The 18,113-nt window shown below is 39.6% G+C and overlaps 1 protein-coding gene across 4 annotated transcripts in view; it reads right to left on the bottom strand.

Annotated features, from left to right (window-relative positions):
- The window catches only part of LOC102305866 (receptor-type tyrosine-protein phosphatase U), a 186,295-nt gene that overhangs the window by 115,277 nt on the left and 52,905 nt on the right, over positions 1-18,113 (bottom strand). For all 4 annotated transcript variants that reach the window (XM_005943757.3, XM_005943758.3, XM_005943759.3 and 1 more), the window contains exon 2: positions 17,311-17,442. In XM_005943757.3, coding sequence (XP_005943819.1) covers positions 17,311-17,442 — 132 coding nt within the window. The remainder of the gene's footprint in view (positions 1-17,310; positions 17,443-18,113) is intronic.

Genomic DNA, 18,113 nt, shown 5'->3' on the forward strand with positions numbered 1-18,113 from the left:
ACCAAATCACAACAAAAGTCGCCTCAAGGCGCTTCATAGATACAGAGAAAAACCCAACAATCATATGACCCCCTATGAGCAAGCACTTTGGCGACAGTGGGAAGGAAAAACTCCCTTTTAACAGGAAGAAACCTCCGGCAGAACCAGGCTCAGGGAGGGGCGGGGCCATCTGCTGCGACCGGTTGGGGTGAGAGAAGGAAGACAGGATAAAGACATGCTGTGGAAGAGAGACAGAGGTTAATAACAGATATGATTCAATGCAGAGAGGTCTATTAACACATAGTGAGTGAGAAAGGTGACTGGAAAGGAAAAACTCAATGCATCATGGGAATCCCCCGGCAGCCTATCTATTGCAGCATAACTAAGGGAGGATTCAGGGTCACCTGGTCCAGCCCTAACTATATGCTTTAGCAAAAAGGAAAGTTTTAAGCCTAATCTTAAAAGTAGAGATAGTGTCTGTCTCCCGAATCCAAACTGGAAGCTGGTTCCACAGAAGAGGGGCCTGAAAACTGAAGGCTCTGCCTCCCATTCTACTTTTAAATACTCTAGGAACAACAAGTAGGCCTGCAGAGCGAGAGCGAAGTGCTCTAATAGGGTGATATGGTACTACAAGGTCATTAAGATAGATGGGGCCTGATTATTTAAGACCTTGTATGTGAGGAGCAGGATTTTGAATTCAATCTCTGGTTTTGAGCTCTGAAACCTGACTGAAACTCTTCAAATAAGCCATTCCTCTGCAGATGATCTGTTAGCTGTTTGACAGCTACTCTTTCAAGGATTTTTGATATGAAAGGAAGGTTGGAGATTGGCCTATAATTAGCTAAGACTGCTGGGTCTAGAGATGCTTTTTGAGTAAAGGTTTAACTACAGCCAGCTTGAAGGCCTGTGGTACATAGCCGATTATTAGAGATGAGTTGATCATATTAAGATTGAAGCATTAATTAATGGCAGGACTTCTTTGAGCAGTTTTGTAGGAATGGGGTCTAAAAGACACGTTGATGGTTTGGAGGAAGTAATTATTGAAGTTAACTCAGAAAGATCAATTGGAGAAAAAGAGTCCAAATGAATGTCAATGGTACTAAGAGTAGCTGTAGATAATATTACATCTGTGGGATGATTATTGGTAATTTTTTCTCTAATGATAAAAATTTTATTTGTGAAGAAGTTCATGAAGTCATTACTAGTTAACCTTAAAGGGATGGTTGGCTCAGTAGAGCTCTGACTTTTTGTCAGCCTGGCTACAGAGCTGAAGAGAAACCTGGGGTTGTTCTTATTTTCTTATTTCAGGGACGAATAGTAAGATGTTCTGGCTTTGCGGAGGGCTTTCTTATAAAGCAGCAAACTATTTCTCCAGGCTAAATGATGATCCTCTAAATTTGTGACACGCCATTTCCTCTCCAGATTACGAGTCATCTGCTTTAGGCTACGTGTTTGAGAATTATACCACAGAGTCAGGTACTTCTGATTTGAGGCCTTAGTTTTCACCAGAGCTACATTATCCAGAGCCGTACGTAGTGAGGAGATGAAATTATTAACAAGATATTCGACCTCTGTTGGAGTAGCGTTCAGATAGCTGCTCTGCTCTGTGTTGGTACAGGGCATTGAAGATGATAACAGTGGGTGGATTATATTCTTAAACTTAGTTACAGCGCTTTCAGAAAGACATCTACTGTGATAAAGTCTACTCTCCACTGCTGTGTAATCAATTATTGTAAATGTAACGATTACAAACAATAAAAAGACAGCCGGGCCAACGATGCCATGATTGAGCTAACTTTGCGGGCATCTGCGATGGTCTAACACTATGCAATAAACATTTAGAGTTTTATACCTTTTTGTTTTCCCACAACAATTTTGAGACATCAAGCTGTGGCTTGCAAAAGCATCTGCAGCCTCATTCCGTTCACCATAGCAAAAATACAGTTCCCGCTTTGTGCCATTCACACTCTATTACTGCAGTCAGTATGTCTGAAGGTAGGAGGCACTGAACAGATTTGATGGAGGCAGTAAAAACTGCAATGGCTGTGAAAAAGGAATCGAATGTGGTAATCCTACAGATGCCATAAAAGCACACAAGGCACTCCTCGAAACGTGCATCTCTCATTTTCCAAAGCTGTTGTAACCTTTATCCTCTTTATTTCCGAACTTACCAGCTAGGCCAACATTTACAGTCAGAGCGGAAAATGTATTCTATCTGCAGACCATCCAGTATTAGAGGGAGGCCTTTGTTTCTCACAAATATAATCTCCACAGACTTATTATCACCCCCCAACACACACACACTCTGTCTCCAATGACATTGAAGAATCCTCATGAAAGCCAACCCCTCCTCTTCTAATTCGTCAGCTATGCCTTTGGAGGAGAGGGTGTAGAAGTAGGGTTTACATCAGTTTACATTGGCCTATTGAATTTACTCATTTTTTCCAAACAAAATATTAGAAGTAATTGTGATACAACATTTTGCAAAAGCCTTGAGCTATCCCTTTTTTTTCTTTTTTTTTAAGTGGTCTTAAACAGCAGTTCTCCAAGTTTAGCTGCTTTTTCAGGTCAGTCCTTGTATTTGCAGAATGATGTTTTTCATGTGTTTGTCTCAGAAATGGTCTCTGGCTATCAAGAAGCCATTCTTAAGGAAAAGAAAAAGGTCAAACAGGCTGAAGTATGCCAAATTACACAAGAACTTGACTAAAAATCATTGGCGAATTGAGTGATGAATCCTAATAAAATATGAAACTTTAAGTTCAAATTGTCATCAATATCTATGAAGGCAATCAGAACACAGGTGGTTGTCTACATCTGTAAGTGACGGCATGGTTTTAACAGTCAATAGTCGGTAAAGTACAGATTCAGTGCAGTAAAGCTATGCCTGGATAGAACAGTACACAGTGAAACACTATCAGTCATGGACTGAGTCTGGACCTCAACATTATTGAGGTCATATTTTTCATTTACTTCCATTTACTTAGTGAAAAATAAAGAAATAGTGTGTTTATATATCTACCTTTAAAATCTTAAGCTGAAAGTCACGTGCACAACATTGTTAAAATAATATTTTCAGTATTTGACATTTTCATGTGATTTTTTAATAATGGTTTGCAGCTGCAGGAGTAAAATACAACACAGCAACATCGAGAAACTTTTCTCTGTCAATACAAAGTATGATGCCTCTGGGCACCTGTCAGTACCTGGAACCAGCTCAACGTCTGTGCACTACAATGCTTAAATAAACTTTGATTTAAGGATTTCAAAGGTGCTAACTCCAAATACTGACAAATATTTCTTTTTATTATAGACAGAATACTTTAAAATTCTTTAATTAAAGTCTGTAATCTCATATTTTTTCCCTTAATGCACTATGACCTTTGCAAAAGCAGGAAATCATTCACTGGAATACTTATAAAAGGGTGTCAGTAAATTCTTTAACCCATTTAGGCATGACAGTGTTTTAAACACACAAAGAAAAAAGATAATTTTAAATAAAGTTTGAATTCATCTTTGTCTTCAGTCATCTGTGGCGTCCCTTCTTCATCCAAGCCTTACCACCGTCACGTCTTTCACACTGCAATAACTTATCTGAAAGGCAATACGCTTCATATGTGTTAATAGAGAATAATAAAGTTTGGTGAAGCAAGAGAAGCCAATTATCAACAGTCTGCTTAAAAGCTTAGAGGTGGTCACACATATTAAACAGACGGCCAGCATGAGAAGCGGTGCCAATATTTCATCAGTCAGATCTGAGATATTACTGTTGTCACTCCTAACTAACACAGCTCTGTGTTAGTTAGGAGTTATATTTCAGCTCGCTTCTACCATCTATTTCCACATGTGCTGATTTCCCTCCATATCAGATATCATTAAGGACGGGAGTGAAGTGAAGAAAGGGATGCCAGATCTGATGCAGACTATTTATATTCAGGCAGCTCGGGCTGATCTGAGTAAAAGACAGGCAACAAATTCAGGGAGAGCTCTGCACCCCTGAGACCTGATATAATATATTACTTATTGTGTGTAATTCAAATAGCCATCCATCTCTAGTTAGTCATTCTGCTTGCATCAGGCCTTTCACATTCATTATCATATCAGTTAACACGATTTAATGCAAATGGCTCCACCCAGAAGCAGTGCCTACATATCAATTACTGACAGACTGTTGTGCACGACAAGAGTTATTATGGTAACAATGCTGAGTTAAATTGCACCTGAGAGGAAGTGTGTGAATGCGAATGTCAGGCATGGATAAGACATTACCCGGGAACATGAAGAAGAGGAATGAAATGTTTTGTCCCCACTCTATTATTCTATAAAGGACCCTTTTGGCACTTCATGAGCCTCCAACCAGATGCTAACTCAAGGGGATCCTACATCTCAAATCAATGTTATTTCAACAAATGGTGATGAAATAACCTACACTCAGAACCTCTACTGGTAACTAGATTGCCACCCACTATGTCTACAGAAGAAGAAAAAAAGAGCACAGAAATCATTAAGTCTCACAGCTCAGGATCAATAGCTGAATACAAATTGTGCTCATGCCATTTGCAGGGATATTTATCTCTACAATTCTCTTGCCCCCCAGGTATGAAACCTATATGGCAGTTTCAGTCCTAAATGATACATCCATCAACTGGTGAGCCAAAGTGACAGCTGATGTAAATATAGCACATGTAGACACCTTTTTTTCCAGGACTCAACAAATAATATGTTTTGAAACAATGACAGAATCATTTTCAGATGCTTTGTGCTTGTGAGATTTAAAGTGCAGGGATGCATGCTTTTGTGCTGTTGTGCTCTGTGAAGAGTTGCAACTAGTTCTCCCCACTGGGACTTTTTTTTAAGAATGAACCGAGTCCTAGAGGGCACTGCATTTATAAGCAGATGGTGGTGGATTCACACTCCCACAGGAGATCGCTACAACATTTATTTCCCTTTAGAAAAGCAGTCAACCTAACAATGAAAACGAAGCAAACGCCAGAAAATAATGCCTCTCAAATGGCGAGTCAGCAGCGATAACTGCAACATTCTCATCCCACAGCGAAATGAGTTTAATGTATGAGGGATGTATATGTCAGGAATTGGAACAAACCAGAGGAGAGACAAGTTTTTTTTCCCCTTCTTTCATTAAATAACTGCAGAGGTCTGATATAGGTAACATTATCTTTGCTCTAAGTACAATTTTCTGCAGAAGTAAACTCTCAGTTATCCAAGCCTGCTGATAAAGTGTCGGCTACACATGGGTAGGTACTCCCTTACCATTTTTGTCGCTGATACGTTCTCCCTCGCCTTACCGTGCCTTTTTCTGTTTTGTGCACCAGTGGGCTGTTTCCATTTTGTTGGTGCCATCATCAACACAACACAACACCAGACCAAAACCAAAAATCTATCCTCTATACTCTTTGACTCACATCCATATGAGTCTTCGGAAGTCTTTGCATTTTTCACCAAAAATCATTCTTTAAAAGGAATCCAGACTTTGTTTTTTTTTTCATGTTACTTATTTGATGCTGTTACAAAAGTTTTTAAAAAAAAGACATCATCATATCTGTTTGGGTAAAGCTGGCCAAAGACAGTCGAACAAAGACTGGACTGGACAAATGTTTCCGATGTTTGTTGTCTTATCTTCACCGCCTGTAAATATCTCTCAAAACTATGAAACATGTAGTTTAAAAAACAGTTTCTGATGCCTAAGCTGTAAATTACTACTTTGCCCCAAATCCTCCAGAATACCCCTTGGATATAAGGGTAAAATCCCTGCTCAGTGCAGCCACACATTCCTACTGGTGCGATCAGCCAGCGAAATTTGCCTCCTCAGCACTGGTGACTGCTTCATCTTTACCCCGTGGCAATAACGCCAAGTCGATTGCGACTGTTCCTGGAAATTTAGTAGAATCTTTGATGAATGTTTAATCATTTATGAGCATGTTAGAAATGACTCAACTACAATCATTCAAAGAAAGTACACAGTTTGACAAGTTTAAGTTAAAAATTCATAGAAAATAAAGAAAGACAGATAAATGAAATCAGTTTTTGTATGTTAATCTGGAAGCTTTGAAATTGGTTTTTGCATGCTGTCACGTTTGTGCAAGTAATTCCTTAGTTAAAGCTCAAGCTTTTGTGTCAGGGCTGAAACAGCCATTCTCAAAGTCAAGAGGAGAGCAGCCCACTTAAAATTCACAAATTCCCACGGGGCCCACCCAATCTTAAATCTTCACTTTAATCAAATTAAAAGAGAAAAACAATTTCCTTGAAAATGTTATTCAAAAAGCATTAAAAAAAAACACAGGCTGTTAGCTATAAATCGCAATTGCAACCCAGTCATATGCAAAGAGTTAAGGCAAATATGTAACCCACCCGCCACTGGGACACAAACGTCAATACAAGAGCAGTAATTAGGCTTTTTATTCACTTTTTATATAAATAAATCCATTTATATAAATATGTAACTGAACATTGTACACACTTTCAGATTCACTGGTCTATAATGTCAGTGGGAGCAAGTAACATTTAAAATGGTGATCTCAGGCACACTCTGAGTGTGAGTACAGAAGCTCTGCCCACCTGCCGTTCAAAACTTCTGTTTGTGAGCAGCAGCCAATCAGAAGAAAGTTGGCAGGAGGGAAGAGAAAGAAAACACCTCTTTTCAGCTAAGAGATAAGTGAGGGGCTATTAAAGATAGTTAAGGATTATTCTACTAGAAACTAGGACTACAACTGCATAAGTGGAAATTAGCATAACAGAGCGTGTTTAAGGTGAGGGAGATAGTCACAAAAGGATTTATAAAGTAAACTTTTTGAGTCCCAGAAATCTCAGCCAAACACACTACAGGCACATTCACTGTTACTTCAATAACTTTCGTATTAGGCTGATTAAATGGCACACTGCATCCTGCTCTGGATATAAATTGTAGGCTGTAGCATCATCCAACACTGATATAATTGGTGTGTGCACAACCTTGGCAACCTTGTGTTCTGCAATATATAAAACTTTGTTTATTAACTGGGAAGTTTGTTTGTCAAACCTTTATTTGCTGATAAGGAACCCTGTTCCTCACCTTTAGCAACAAAGCTGCATACAAAGCGCAGGTCTATTTTATGGTCTACTGTGTCACAAGCTCATGTTTGAGCTTATTTATGAGGCATAATGTCATACATAATTATTCAGAGTAAACCTAAATAAAAGCAGACAATTCTAAACAAAGATGCAGCTCAACAACAAAATGCAACAATGACCTGTTAATACTGTGCTAGAGCCAATAGTGTCCTAAACCTGACCAACTACATCCCTTTTTACTCACTAATTACAAAGATTTCTCTTCACCAAGAGTGTAAAACAGATTTGAATGCTCAAAGCAAGACATCAGATGCTATCTTGATAAGGTGTGTTGATGTTTTGGAGAAAATTATGTCAAGATACACTTTTAATAGATCACTGCAAAAGCTGAAGTTTTCCATGATTTAATTGTAGTACCTGATGATGCCAGAATGAGAGACTGCATCCCTAAAGTCTTTGCTTTGAGCAAAATACCGTCAGAGCTGTCAAAACCATGAACATTTTTTAATTAATAAAATGTTATCAAAGTAACAAATTTGCATTCATCTCATCTGCCAGTGTTCAAGTGCTCAGACATGCTTTACTCTCTATATTCAAACTGCTATATGGCTAATGAATGAGTTACTGCAGTTGCAAACGAGGAGTTTTTCCTTCTCTTTACATTTTCCCTCCCATTTTTAATTCATATGTATTGGGAAGGCTCGATTCAGTCCTGTGCACAAACAGAATTTTAAGAAATAGCAATGTGGTCTGGTTTCAAACAACTTTCCAGAACCTGTGATCTGCAGAGATTTCAAGAGAGTTGGAGCAAAGTATGAACACGGAGGAGCAGAGGAGAGCACAGAGGCTGGGAGATATCCAGTAGCACACAGCCGTCTGCACTAGGCACACATACAAAGCCAATTCCAATCTCCAGATCGCCAAAGAGAGAATGTGTGATTAGCAGAAAAGAGGAGGATATCAGAAGAAGAAAGAGAGCTTCAAATATTTAAAGAACATGTTCAAAGACAGCAGGCAGTAGTAAAAATGTCTTTTAACTTCATTCAAGCATCCACATTTGATTCACAAAGATGCTTTAACTCTGTTAATCTTCTGCTTACTAAAACAGAAGCAGAAAGACTCTGTTGGATTAAATGATAGAAGATTCAGTTTTGCAAGTATTCTTCTGACCGCAGCTCTGAGCTGTGAGCTTATGCTAAACTAGAATATCGATATCAACACAGTAACTGGGTTTTGTGTTTATACTACGTGAAAATATTAGTTTAAATAATGTGTATTTCACACTCACATTCTCCAACCGTTTCCTAGAAATGTGTCTGAACTCACTCTGTGCTTACTATATAGTGGTCTATTGAGTTTTATTGAGTTAGCTATTTTGCAGTGCTGTCCAAATGTTTAGTGAGTATTGCTACACCATATATAGTGTCCTCAAATTACCCTGCAGTGCTCTGTAAAAGTAGTGCAGAACCAATAATCAAGCTTTTTAGACCATTATGAGTTGCACAGAAGGGAAAAAAAGGCAGACAGAAAAGAAAGTGCATCACAACATAAACTCAATCCAAGAACAGGTATTTAAACATCATTTGTAACACTTCCTTGTTCGAATCCTGGCCAGAGTTTTTCTGTGTGGAGTACTACAGCTTACTGCAAGTTCAGGTCTGATGGCACTAGCCATTTCAAATCCAATCTGAAGACCTACCTATTTGTCAAGGCTTTCACATCTCTCTGACACCTCTTATTCTGTTTTAGCTATTGTGGTCTTTTATCTCATTGGATGTTGTTTGCATGTGTATGTGTATACATGTAACTTATGTTCACGTATGTGTGCTTGTGTGTGAATGTGTAAATTTTTGTATATGTATGTGCATATTTGCATGTACACATATTTTTCACAAACAGATATGGATGTCTTACAATGTTTTTGTATAATGTTTTCATCTTATCTATTTTAATTCTTTTCATTATATTATCCCTCTGTTCAGCACTTTGGCCAACACTTGATGTCTTTTAAATGTGCTACCTGACTTGACTTCTGGGTCCAGACTCTGTTTCACGTCCCAAAGTCAAACAAACACTGTGGCATTACTGAGAGTTACAAACGGTCTAAATTCTTTCATCTTTAATAAAATGATCCGTGTGGTTGCTCTACCAGGTGTAACAATTAAGTTTAACATCCAAGCATTCACGAAAACTGAATTTATGAAATTTAAAGGAGTTAGAAGTTAGCATGAAGTTAGCTCGCTAGTTTCCATCTAAGCATCATATACCATGTACTGACTGAGAGACTTCTGAAAAAATTCAAATGTACAGCTCTGCTTTCACTTCAGACATAAATTAAGACAGAAAACTAAACAGTTGTGACTTTTGTAGGGTTACTGAAGTTAGGCTAGCTGGTATATAATGATGTGCTACGTGGTGGCCAGCTACACAGCTAAGGTTAGCATAATATGAACACATTAGCACAGTGAAGCTGGAGGATGAAAGCTAACTTTTTTCCAATCGATAAAAGTTCACATGAGGGTTCCCAATGGTAAGGGACAAATGTAATTGCATGGCAGGATGCTGTAAACGGACCAAACTTTAGTGAGTAGAACAACCGAGATAATCTATCCACAGGTTAGTAATTAAGATACCGCTTCATGGGCTGGGCTGTAGTTACCATCGTAAGGTTTTAAAAACTGAGCTTTAAAATGAATAGTGATGATAAAAACCAAGAGAGGCCGGCAGTGATCACTGACTGTTTTAGGGACATGTTCAGATTTAATAGAGCAAGATACAAAGCATTAAAACAGCTAGGTTAAAAACACAACAGCCTTAATAAACACAAAGTAGTTTGGACCCGGAAGCAGGTTTCGTCACGTTATCACTTAAAGACTGGATTCCACAGTCTTCATGGATGTGAGATAGATGAAGTGCAAAGAATAAATTGTTATATGAATGCAATAAAAAAAAATTACTTGTAGTCTAAAGCGCCATGAGTGGTCCATAAGACTAAAAAAATAAATGTGACTACATTACATCGTTAAAGGAGCAGGAAAAAAGATCTAACTACTCAAGTGTGTCAAATACAAAAGTTACTGCAGCTGACACCCACATAGCCATTTTCAAAAGCTGTACTAATACACTCTTCAAGTGGCCGGTTATTTTATCTCACATGAGTTAAGGTGGTTCACCTAGAAAGTGTATTTAGCTACACCTCCAATTATATTATTTAAACTGCAACCTTGCACATAAAAGCCCTCTAGCTACCCCTCTAAAGTGACACTAATTAGACAGAAACCAGCCAAAGGGGGCTGCATTATCATGCCTTCCTATCATCTGGGTACCTGTGTGGGTGAGTGAAAAACAAAGAATTAAAAAAAAGACTGGTCACAGAGTATACTTCAGCTGGACTGCAGGCTTCAGTGATTGGCAAAATGTCTGCGTTTCCCAAATGTGTCTCTATCATTCACATTAATGAATCGCCCTTACCTTGTTGAGGAGGCATAAAGGGAGCAGCTGCTCGCTTCCCTGAATAGCAATTCAATTAATTGGTTATATTTTAAAAGCTTCTGTGTAGTTACAGCATTTTTGAGATGCTTTAAAAGGACACTGGGCTTTCAGACATTTATATTATACATCAGTGATCAATGAGTATGATGTCCTTTGCCTTGAGGTAATGAGTCTTAAGCAATTATCCCAGTGAGCCAGTAGCTCCCCTTCCAAGCTGCGGAAGGTTTTCTAGCAAATACCACAGTTGATTTCACTAATTATTTCCTGCCTCTCTGATTGAAGGTGTGTTAATTAGTAAAATCAGCTGGTGGAACGTTTGGCTGGAGTGAAACACGCAGTCTACCAGAAGACCGGACTCGTCTCCTTTAAAATGAAATGCTGTCCTCTGTAACCCAAGCCAAATGATAAATATGGCTGTGCAATGTTAAAAGGTTCCCCCCCAAACCCTTCAAGAACAAAAGATGCATCACCATCCCAGAAAACAAACAGCAGACTACTTTATCTCATCTCTGATTTCATTCATCATGACACAGTTTTAGCCTTGTAGGCGAGCCTTCTCTGTAAAGCTGATAAGTCACTTCGGCTATTGCGCGACATTTTTTTTTTATTTTTTTTATTAAGATTTACTCAGCTGTGACTTTGGCCTTCATATTTTTGCTCACCCTTTCAGGTCCGTCCTCAACTATTTTTCTCCCCAAAACAAAAACACACTGCAACACATCAGAAGGAAATTGTTCTCTTTTCAAAGAGGAAGGGGGAGGTCTAGCTTTGCAAACAAACAAATCCATCAGCTATTGACATTTGAGATATCAAAAGTGACATAAACGAGCTGCGGACACAAAATTCTCCCGACTCTCGCGCAGGATTATTGGAGTCTGAATTACCTCTGGGACACCTTTACGTTTCACATTCACTCACTGTTTATGTTCATTTTCACTCACGGTTTGTTTAGGCTCAGGCATTAAACTACTCGTTTAAGGTGAGGCACGAAAACTGTAGGATTTGCAGAAACGCATCTGCAGGCTTTAGTATGCGCACAACCGCACGTCTCCAAAGACAAAAGAGTCAGAATGAAATTAAAGCTCCTACTGCACAGTTTCTGTCTCCCCTCTCCTCTCCTCTCCCAGCAGAGGCGAAACAGGATACAGCAGCTAACCCTCTTGCCTTCAGAGCCCCCTGGGCCTTCTAACAGCATGTAGTCAGTGGGAAATAATCTTACTAGAACACTGGTTTACCAAAACAGCCCAGATAGTTAGTGCTGATCCAGCACTCCAAGCCAAAACATTACCCACTCCAGAAGAACATCTGGGTCCATTCTTCTTCTTCTCACAACAACACACAAGGCTGAAGTGAGCTTGACTCGAGCACACAGAGCATAACATAAAATGCATGAAGATTACACAAACATGAATAATAATCAGTAACCATGAAATGTCTCCCACACATTGTTCGGATTAAGAAACGTACTTTAACGATATTAAACAAGTGACGACTTTGGATTTTACCCCCAGCATGCACTTCATCGCTGTAATGACATCTTGAACAAACAGTGTCCTATCACCATAACCGATCAGTTATGCAACACCAAAAAATGCAGTTTTTGAACAAAATGACTGTCTTCAAATAAAAAGTTACTTTCGGCTGCTGCCGTATTCACATGGGGTAATCACCACAGCGGGTAGCTCCGCATGTTTGATTTAGCAGATTTTGAATACCGGATTCCCTTCATGATGCAACCCCAGAGGGATTTGTGTCTCCTCCAGGGATCAGACGGCTATCAGTTTAAAGTCAGCTACACCTAATGCAGTAAAACCAGTAATGAGTCACTGGTTTTAAACTGAACTGATTAATCAGAAGATAAAAAAGAACATGAATAGAAAGTAGCTGTGTATTTTTTACACTTGCTTTCTCCTAAAACAGTCAAATAGTATCTGCATGATCGCTATGGAAGACTTTTCTCCACCTACAGCAAGGCAAAATACGCCTGAGGGAATTGGTGGAGAGGCAGAAAAGGTAGAACCAGTAAGGATGGCTGGAAAGTTCTGATTTCTGGCTCACTCTGCCTCATCTTTTCACACATGCAGAAGGATCTCAGATCATTCTCAATGACACGCACCATAATGTGGAGCTGATCTGTAGTGTGGAGCTGAGGCCAAACAGAGGTGAGAGGAGACAGATAAAGACCAGAATGGCTGCCCAATAGAGGAAATCAGGCTGGAAATACAGGTGGATGCACATTTCACTGTATGAATTAGCTCTGTTCAGGTCATTACATTGTGTACACTGCTGCAGTAAGTACCAGCTGACCAGACTCTAACTCTACAACAATACTTAAAGTCATAGTTCATACAAGTCTCAACCTTTCTTTGACCCGAGGTCCAATCGAACTATAAAGTCTATTAAAGGTCTCTCGGGCATTTATGTCCAAGACTTCTGCACTACTAGCTAATAAAATAAGGTACACAGTCAATAAATTGACTCCGTAGCTTTTTGCAGTGTAGCAGAAACACGGAGACGGATTTAGACAGAAACAGGATCTTCAGTGGATGTGTGCTGCTGGAAAGAAAACATTTACAAAAAAGATGAGAGGAGCGCGAGGGATTAGCATGCAAAGGATGGTGAGACTAAAGCGGCAGCATATTCAACACTTTGTTTTAGTACTGTCAAAGTTTTTCTGCGTGACTCAGCTGAAAACTGTCCCAAAAACTGCACATCCAAGAGACACTGGCTGGCCTGTACGGCTGCTGAGGCAGAAAGCGAGGAGGGAAGTTTGTGGGAAACATTTCAGCCCTTACAGTATGCCTCGCACTTGACTTGGGGGTGGGTGGGGCTGCCCTAATATCTGTATATATTTTTACATGATATAAAGTGTCCTACTGAAATATCACTGATACAATTCCTTTCTCTAACACACAATGACGAGACAAGCCCAGACATGTCTGAGAGTGAGAGCAGCTAGTTAGAAAAGTGTTCTCACTAAAGGTGGAAACAACAAACCTGTTTCAACAAACCTTGAGGCACAAAAGGACCGTTGAGTCTGCTATAAAGGCATGTAAGGAGGAGATGCTAGCAGCTGGTGATGCGTAACGCAAATGGAAACAAACGACTCCACCAGCATCACTGGAGCATTTGCCTGTTACACTTTGTATGACAGGAAGAGCAAACAGTGGACGGAAAGTAGCTTTAAGCAGCTGATTAAAAAGCTGAACCCACCATCATAGGCAGGAAATATTTTTTTATTTCAGTTTTATTATGCAACAACATTGTGCAGCTCCTAAACTTTACATATTTCACTTACTTTAGTTACCGTTAGACTAAAGCAGCTGTGTTGTAGTTTGACTTTCATGATTTTCATTCAAAACACTACGTAAGCTTCTTTTGCATTGACAGTTAACTTATGCTACGTCGCTGTAATCCTCCTCCTGCTGCCACTTAGTTTTAATAGGTTCACATAATGACAGCAAACAGTTGGAAAAGAAAGATGGAAATTAATTTTATCTGCACTAATAAATGCTGCCGTCTGTAAGCTGCAATCACAGATCTTGTTTCTTTTTCTACAATATCTTTATCGTAATATTTCTCAAAATATCGGTGATATTACTTTGAGGCTACAGAAGAACGCCACGTTTACATGGATGTCATGAAAGACATGAGGCTCTTTGCTTTTGCATTACACACCTGAAACTCTGACATCCCTGTCACGCTGTATTTTGACTGTAGTAGCAGGTTTTGATAACAGTGATCAGAAAATGCTGATTTGGAGCCGAGTCTTACAAATGAAATGCTAAGAAATGGCGTGTTATTCAAGGTGTTAACCAGCTGAGGTATTTTATTTTTTTTAAATGCAGCCACAAGGATCAATTATCCACCCTTTCTGTTGTTTTTTTCTTGAAGCCTCTTAGTCACCACTGGCACATTCCTTAAACAAAGGAACTCTTAAGCAGTGTTGCCAACTCCTCAGTAAGGAAAATCGCTATTGGTTGTCCTAAAAGTCGCTAGAAGTTGCTAAATGACGTCATCACCTAATTTGCATAATTGGTCATGCTAATCTAATTGTAACCTATGTTGTTGGAGAGAGAAATAACATCGTGGAAGAGACATAAAGTGAGTAAAAACGTCCTAAATGCATTTAGAGTTTATTTAGAACTACAAATTAAATTTCTTTTAGCAATTATTGTTTTTTTAATGTCACAATTCCAACCCTGCTCCTTTACCCGGGCTTGGACCGGCAAAAGTGACCCGAAATAGGCACTCTGGTGGAGTTACTTTGTGTGTGTGTTTATAAGTAGTTTTAAACCTTGTGATCCACAAAACAGCATAAGAGTAAAAGAAGAACTGACTGCGTTACAGCACCCGCTGCTTGTTGAGAGTAAAAGCGATACGCACTTTCACGTCTTTTTTTAGCGACTTTTTTTAGAAGAAAAGTCACTAAGGGGTCTGAAAACTCGCTAAATATAGCGACAAAGTCGCTAAGTTGGCAACACTGCTCTCAAGTATTCACATTCTGAGTGAGGAATCCAGGGTCTGCATTCAGTTTTTCACCCTTCTTTCCAAAAATGACCCTGTACTTGTTAGAGCTTTGTAATGGCCTACGAGGTGCCCCATACTTTTTGCTCTACTTTGCCTGCTTCACACAATTTTCTCATCCAAGGACACTTTGGCGTGTGGACCGAGGGAGCTGGCAATCACTCACTTCACTTCCACCAACAAGGTGAACAAGGAAAGCTAGATACATCACCATTAGCTGTTTTTAACCCCATTTAATGGATTTTCGCTTAAGGCGACCCTGATACAGTATAATGAATATTGCAGCAGACCCATAACTTTTCAAGCTTAATGAATCTGGCTTTCAGAAAATGAGGTACACTTGACATGCAAACACATTGTTCTCGTACAAGGTTATCATCCTGCACGCCTCACTTGTTCATTTAAACAAAAGCAAAAGAACGAAAGATTATCAAAAATCAGCCAGAAATCTCAACTCTAATTCCAAATAAAGTAAGATGTGATAAAAAAAAAAAAAAGGACCAGTCTTATTAAGACCTCACTGCGCTCTTTCTTCCTTTTTCTTTTTGTTTTGTAAGACTATTTTGTCTTTCATGGGAGCAGTAGTCTCTAATTTCTCCTGGGAGCCACAAGCTGCTGCTATCTCAGCTGTGTTTACTAATCTTCCCTCGACACCAATTTCTCAGCCCCGCAAAGTTAATACTGGTCCAATGTAAATAGCCTTATCTCATAAACTCTTGTTATTCCCCCCACCTTAGCTGCCCAATGTGATACATGGTTAGAAGTCAACACAAGGGGATTAAGTCAGAGAGGAGGAGAAAAAGACAAAAACTTCCTGTGCCTGTATCTGCGGTAAGATTATCCGCCTTAAATAACACGGCAGAGAAAATGTCAAGTTATAACACAATGAAGAAACGCTGCTGTCAATATACAGTGACAACATTTAGGAGAGGAACATGAATAATACACGGGTTCTTGTGCAGGGCTGAAGGATGAGCGTCTAAGAAATGAGACAGAATTTGTCTCCTGGTCGACGGATCGATAGTGGACTGACGCTCACAGCCGTCGTATGCAGATTACGCTACCTGCCTCATTCCACCTGTGCAGGTCGGTTCCACTGATGGCTCTGGATTGTTGTAAATGCCATGGCAGTAAGTTTTAATTAAACCCGAAGGGAAAAGAATTAATAATCTCATTGCCTGCTGTGAACTGGATGGCGGCTGCAGGCAGATTCTCGCTCGAATGCTGATGATGTGTGGCTGAATGAAGAGTGATTTGGGATTAAATGTGAGATTTATCGAGTTCAGAAGTGTATTTGGATAACCACCTGCAGACAAGAAGTGATTTTAATGCTTTAAATCAAAACCACAAGTACCCGGCTTTTAAATTACCCCTGCAGGGTGTTTTTGACCGTTTTCAAAGGCTACTTGAGTTGATAGTTTCCAAACGGACAGAATGTTCCCTGAAGCCTGCATTTATTTCTTTTTAGATGATGTATCTGATTGTATCCTATCTTGTCATCTCTCCATCTGTTCCTCTTAGCTGCCCCGTCTTTATGTCTACCGAATTAGCTCTGTTCTACCAACAAATCATACCAGTGCTTTCTTTGAGGCTTAAAGAAACGGTTCCTCCTATTTAGTGTGCAAGTGCTCTCCCCATCCTCTTGTAAAAGGAACACTTAAATGTACGTCTGTGTCATGGATTTGTTGCATTCTCATTACCATATCACACACTGATTGATTGGTTAAACCCGAGGGAGGTCAATTTCTTAATCATATTCCAAGTTTTCCCCCAGTAGAAGTAGTTTACCGGAGAGAGCACTGCAGCCACTGGTATTTTATGCTGAGAAGCTGAAACAGCAATCTTCTCTTTGTCAGATCCCTGTAGGTATTTGTTAATGCAGAGATGGAGGAGCGCCTTATAAACTATGCATGCCATCACCCTCTGGCAACCACCAGTGGAGAAGATGATGGCAGGGAAATGCTGGTTTCCATTAGTCCTGTGAGGCTGGTTAACATAAAATTATCCTTGGGGTTAGCAGGAAGCAGATAAAACCAGGGTGAGGGCTTCATTAAATTTGATGCATAACGGACACAGGACATTTTTAAAGGCCGATAATGCCAGCCACATTAATACAAACAAGTCTATGTATTTCCCAGACATGAAAACAGGGCGCCTGTGTCCCATGCACGCTCGTGTGCCGTGTTTCAGTGTCTAAAAAAACTACAAAGTAAAGAGGACAGGGAACCATGAGCACAGAGTACTCACCCTTCAGCAGGTCAGAGTTGGCAGAAGGTGAACTCTGTGTCCTAAACAACAGCCAGTCAAAGTCATCCTCCTCTCCTTGGGTGAAGTCACACAGATTAGGGTCTGAATCCTCTTCGAACGTGCAGCCAGCAGCTAAAAGGTGAGAGGAAAACATCAACTGACCATCAGTGACAGAAACAAAGTACATCAAGACAGATTCACCTCAAAGGTTAAAACTCCACACAGGTTAATACATAATTTTCTACTTTCATTGAAATCAACAGCCTATTTAGTGTTGAAGATGAATAAGAAAACAATAAACTAGATATTTGTTTAAGAAGCCATAACTAGAGAATGCAGCGGTTATTGTTTCAGCTTTAGTGTCATGGTAATTTTATGAGTCACAACTTAATGTGACCTGTTTTTTAAATTCCCCCCGGGACTTCTTCCTTTTATGGAAACTGGGAAAAACAAACACAGCTTCACAATGTCTTCCTCCTACATCTTCCAATCTTAGCTGCCAGCCACAACTAGATGTGCATCAAAGCCACACTCACCACCTCTCGACGCTTTCTGGCCAAATAAATAGCCTCAGCTCAGTGTTGATGCCAATGCCAACGACACAGCCCTGGTTTCAAGTAATAACTTAGGTGTAACAAATTGGTACAATAACTGTAACAGGGATTGCAACTTGTGTCTCTCCTAGAGTCGTTTTTTCACCCATAACAATTACAAAGATGTTTCACTGTGAATGCTACGTTATTTGTGCTAAAATTCAATAAAGTGATCAAACAACACTGTTGTAGCAATTTGCAGACAAACTG

Source organism: Haplochromis burtoni, unplaced genomic scaffold, assembly GCF_018398535.1.
Source record: "Haplochromis burtoni strain Fernald_Lab_line unplaced genomic scaffold, NCSU_Asbu1 Contig_376, whole genome shotgun sequence".
Taxonomy (NCBI): Eukaryota; Metazoa; Chordata; class Actinopteri; order Cichliformes; family Cichlidae; genus Haplochromis; species Haplochromis burtoni.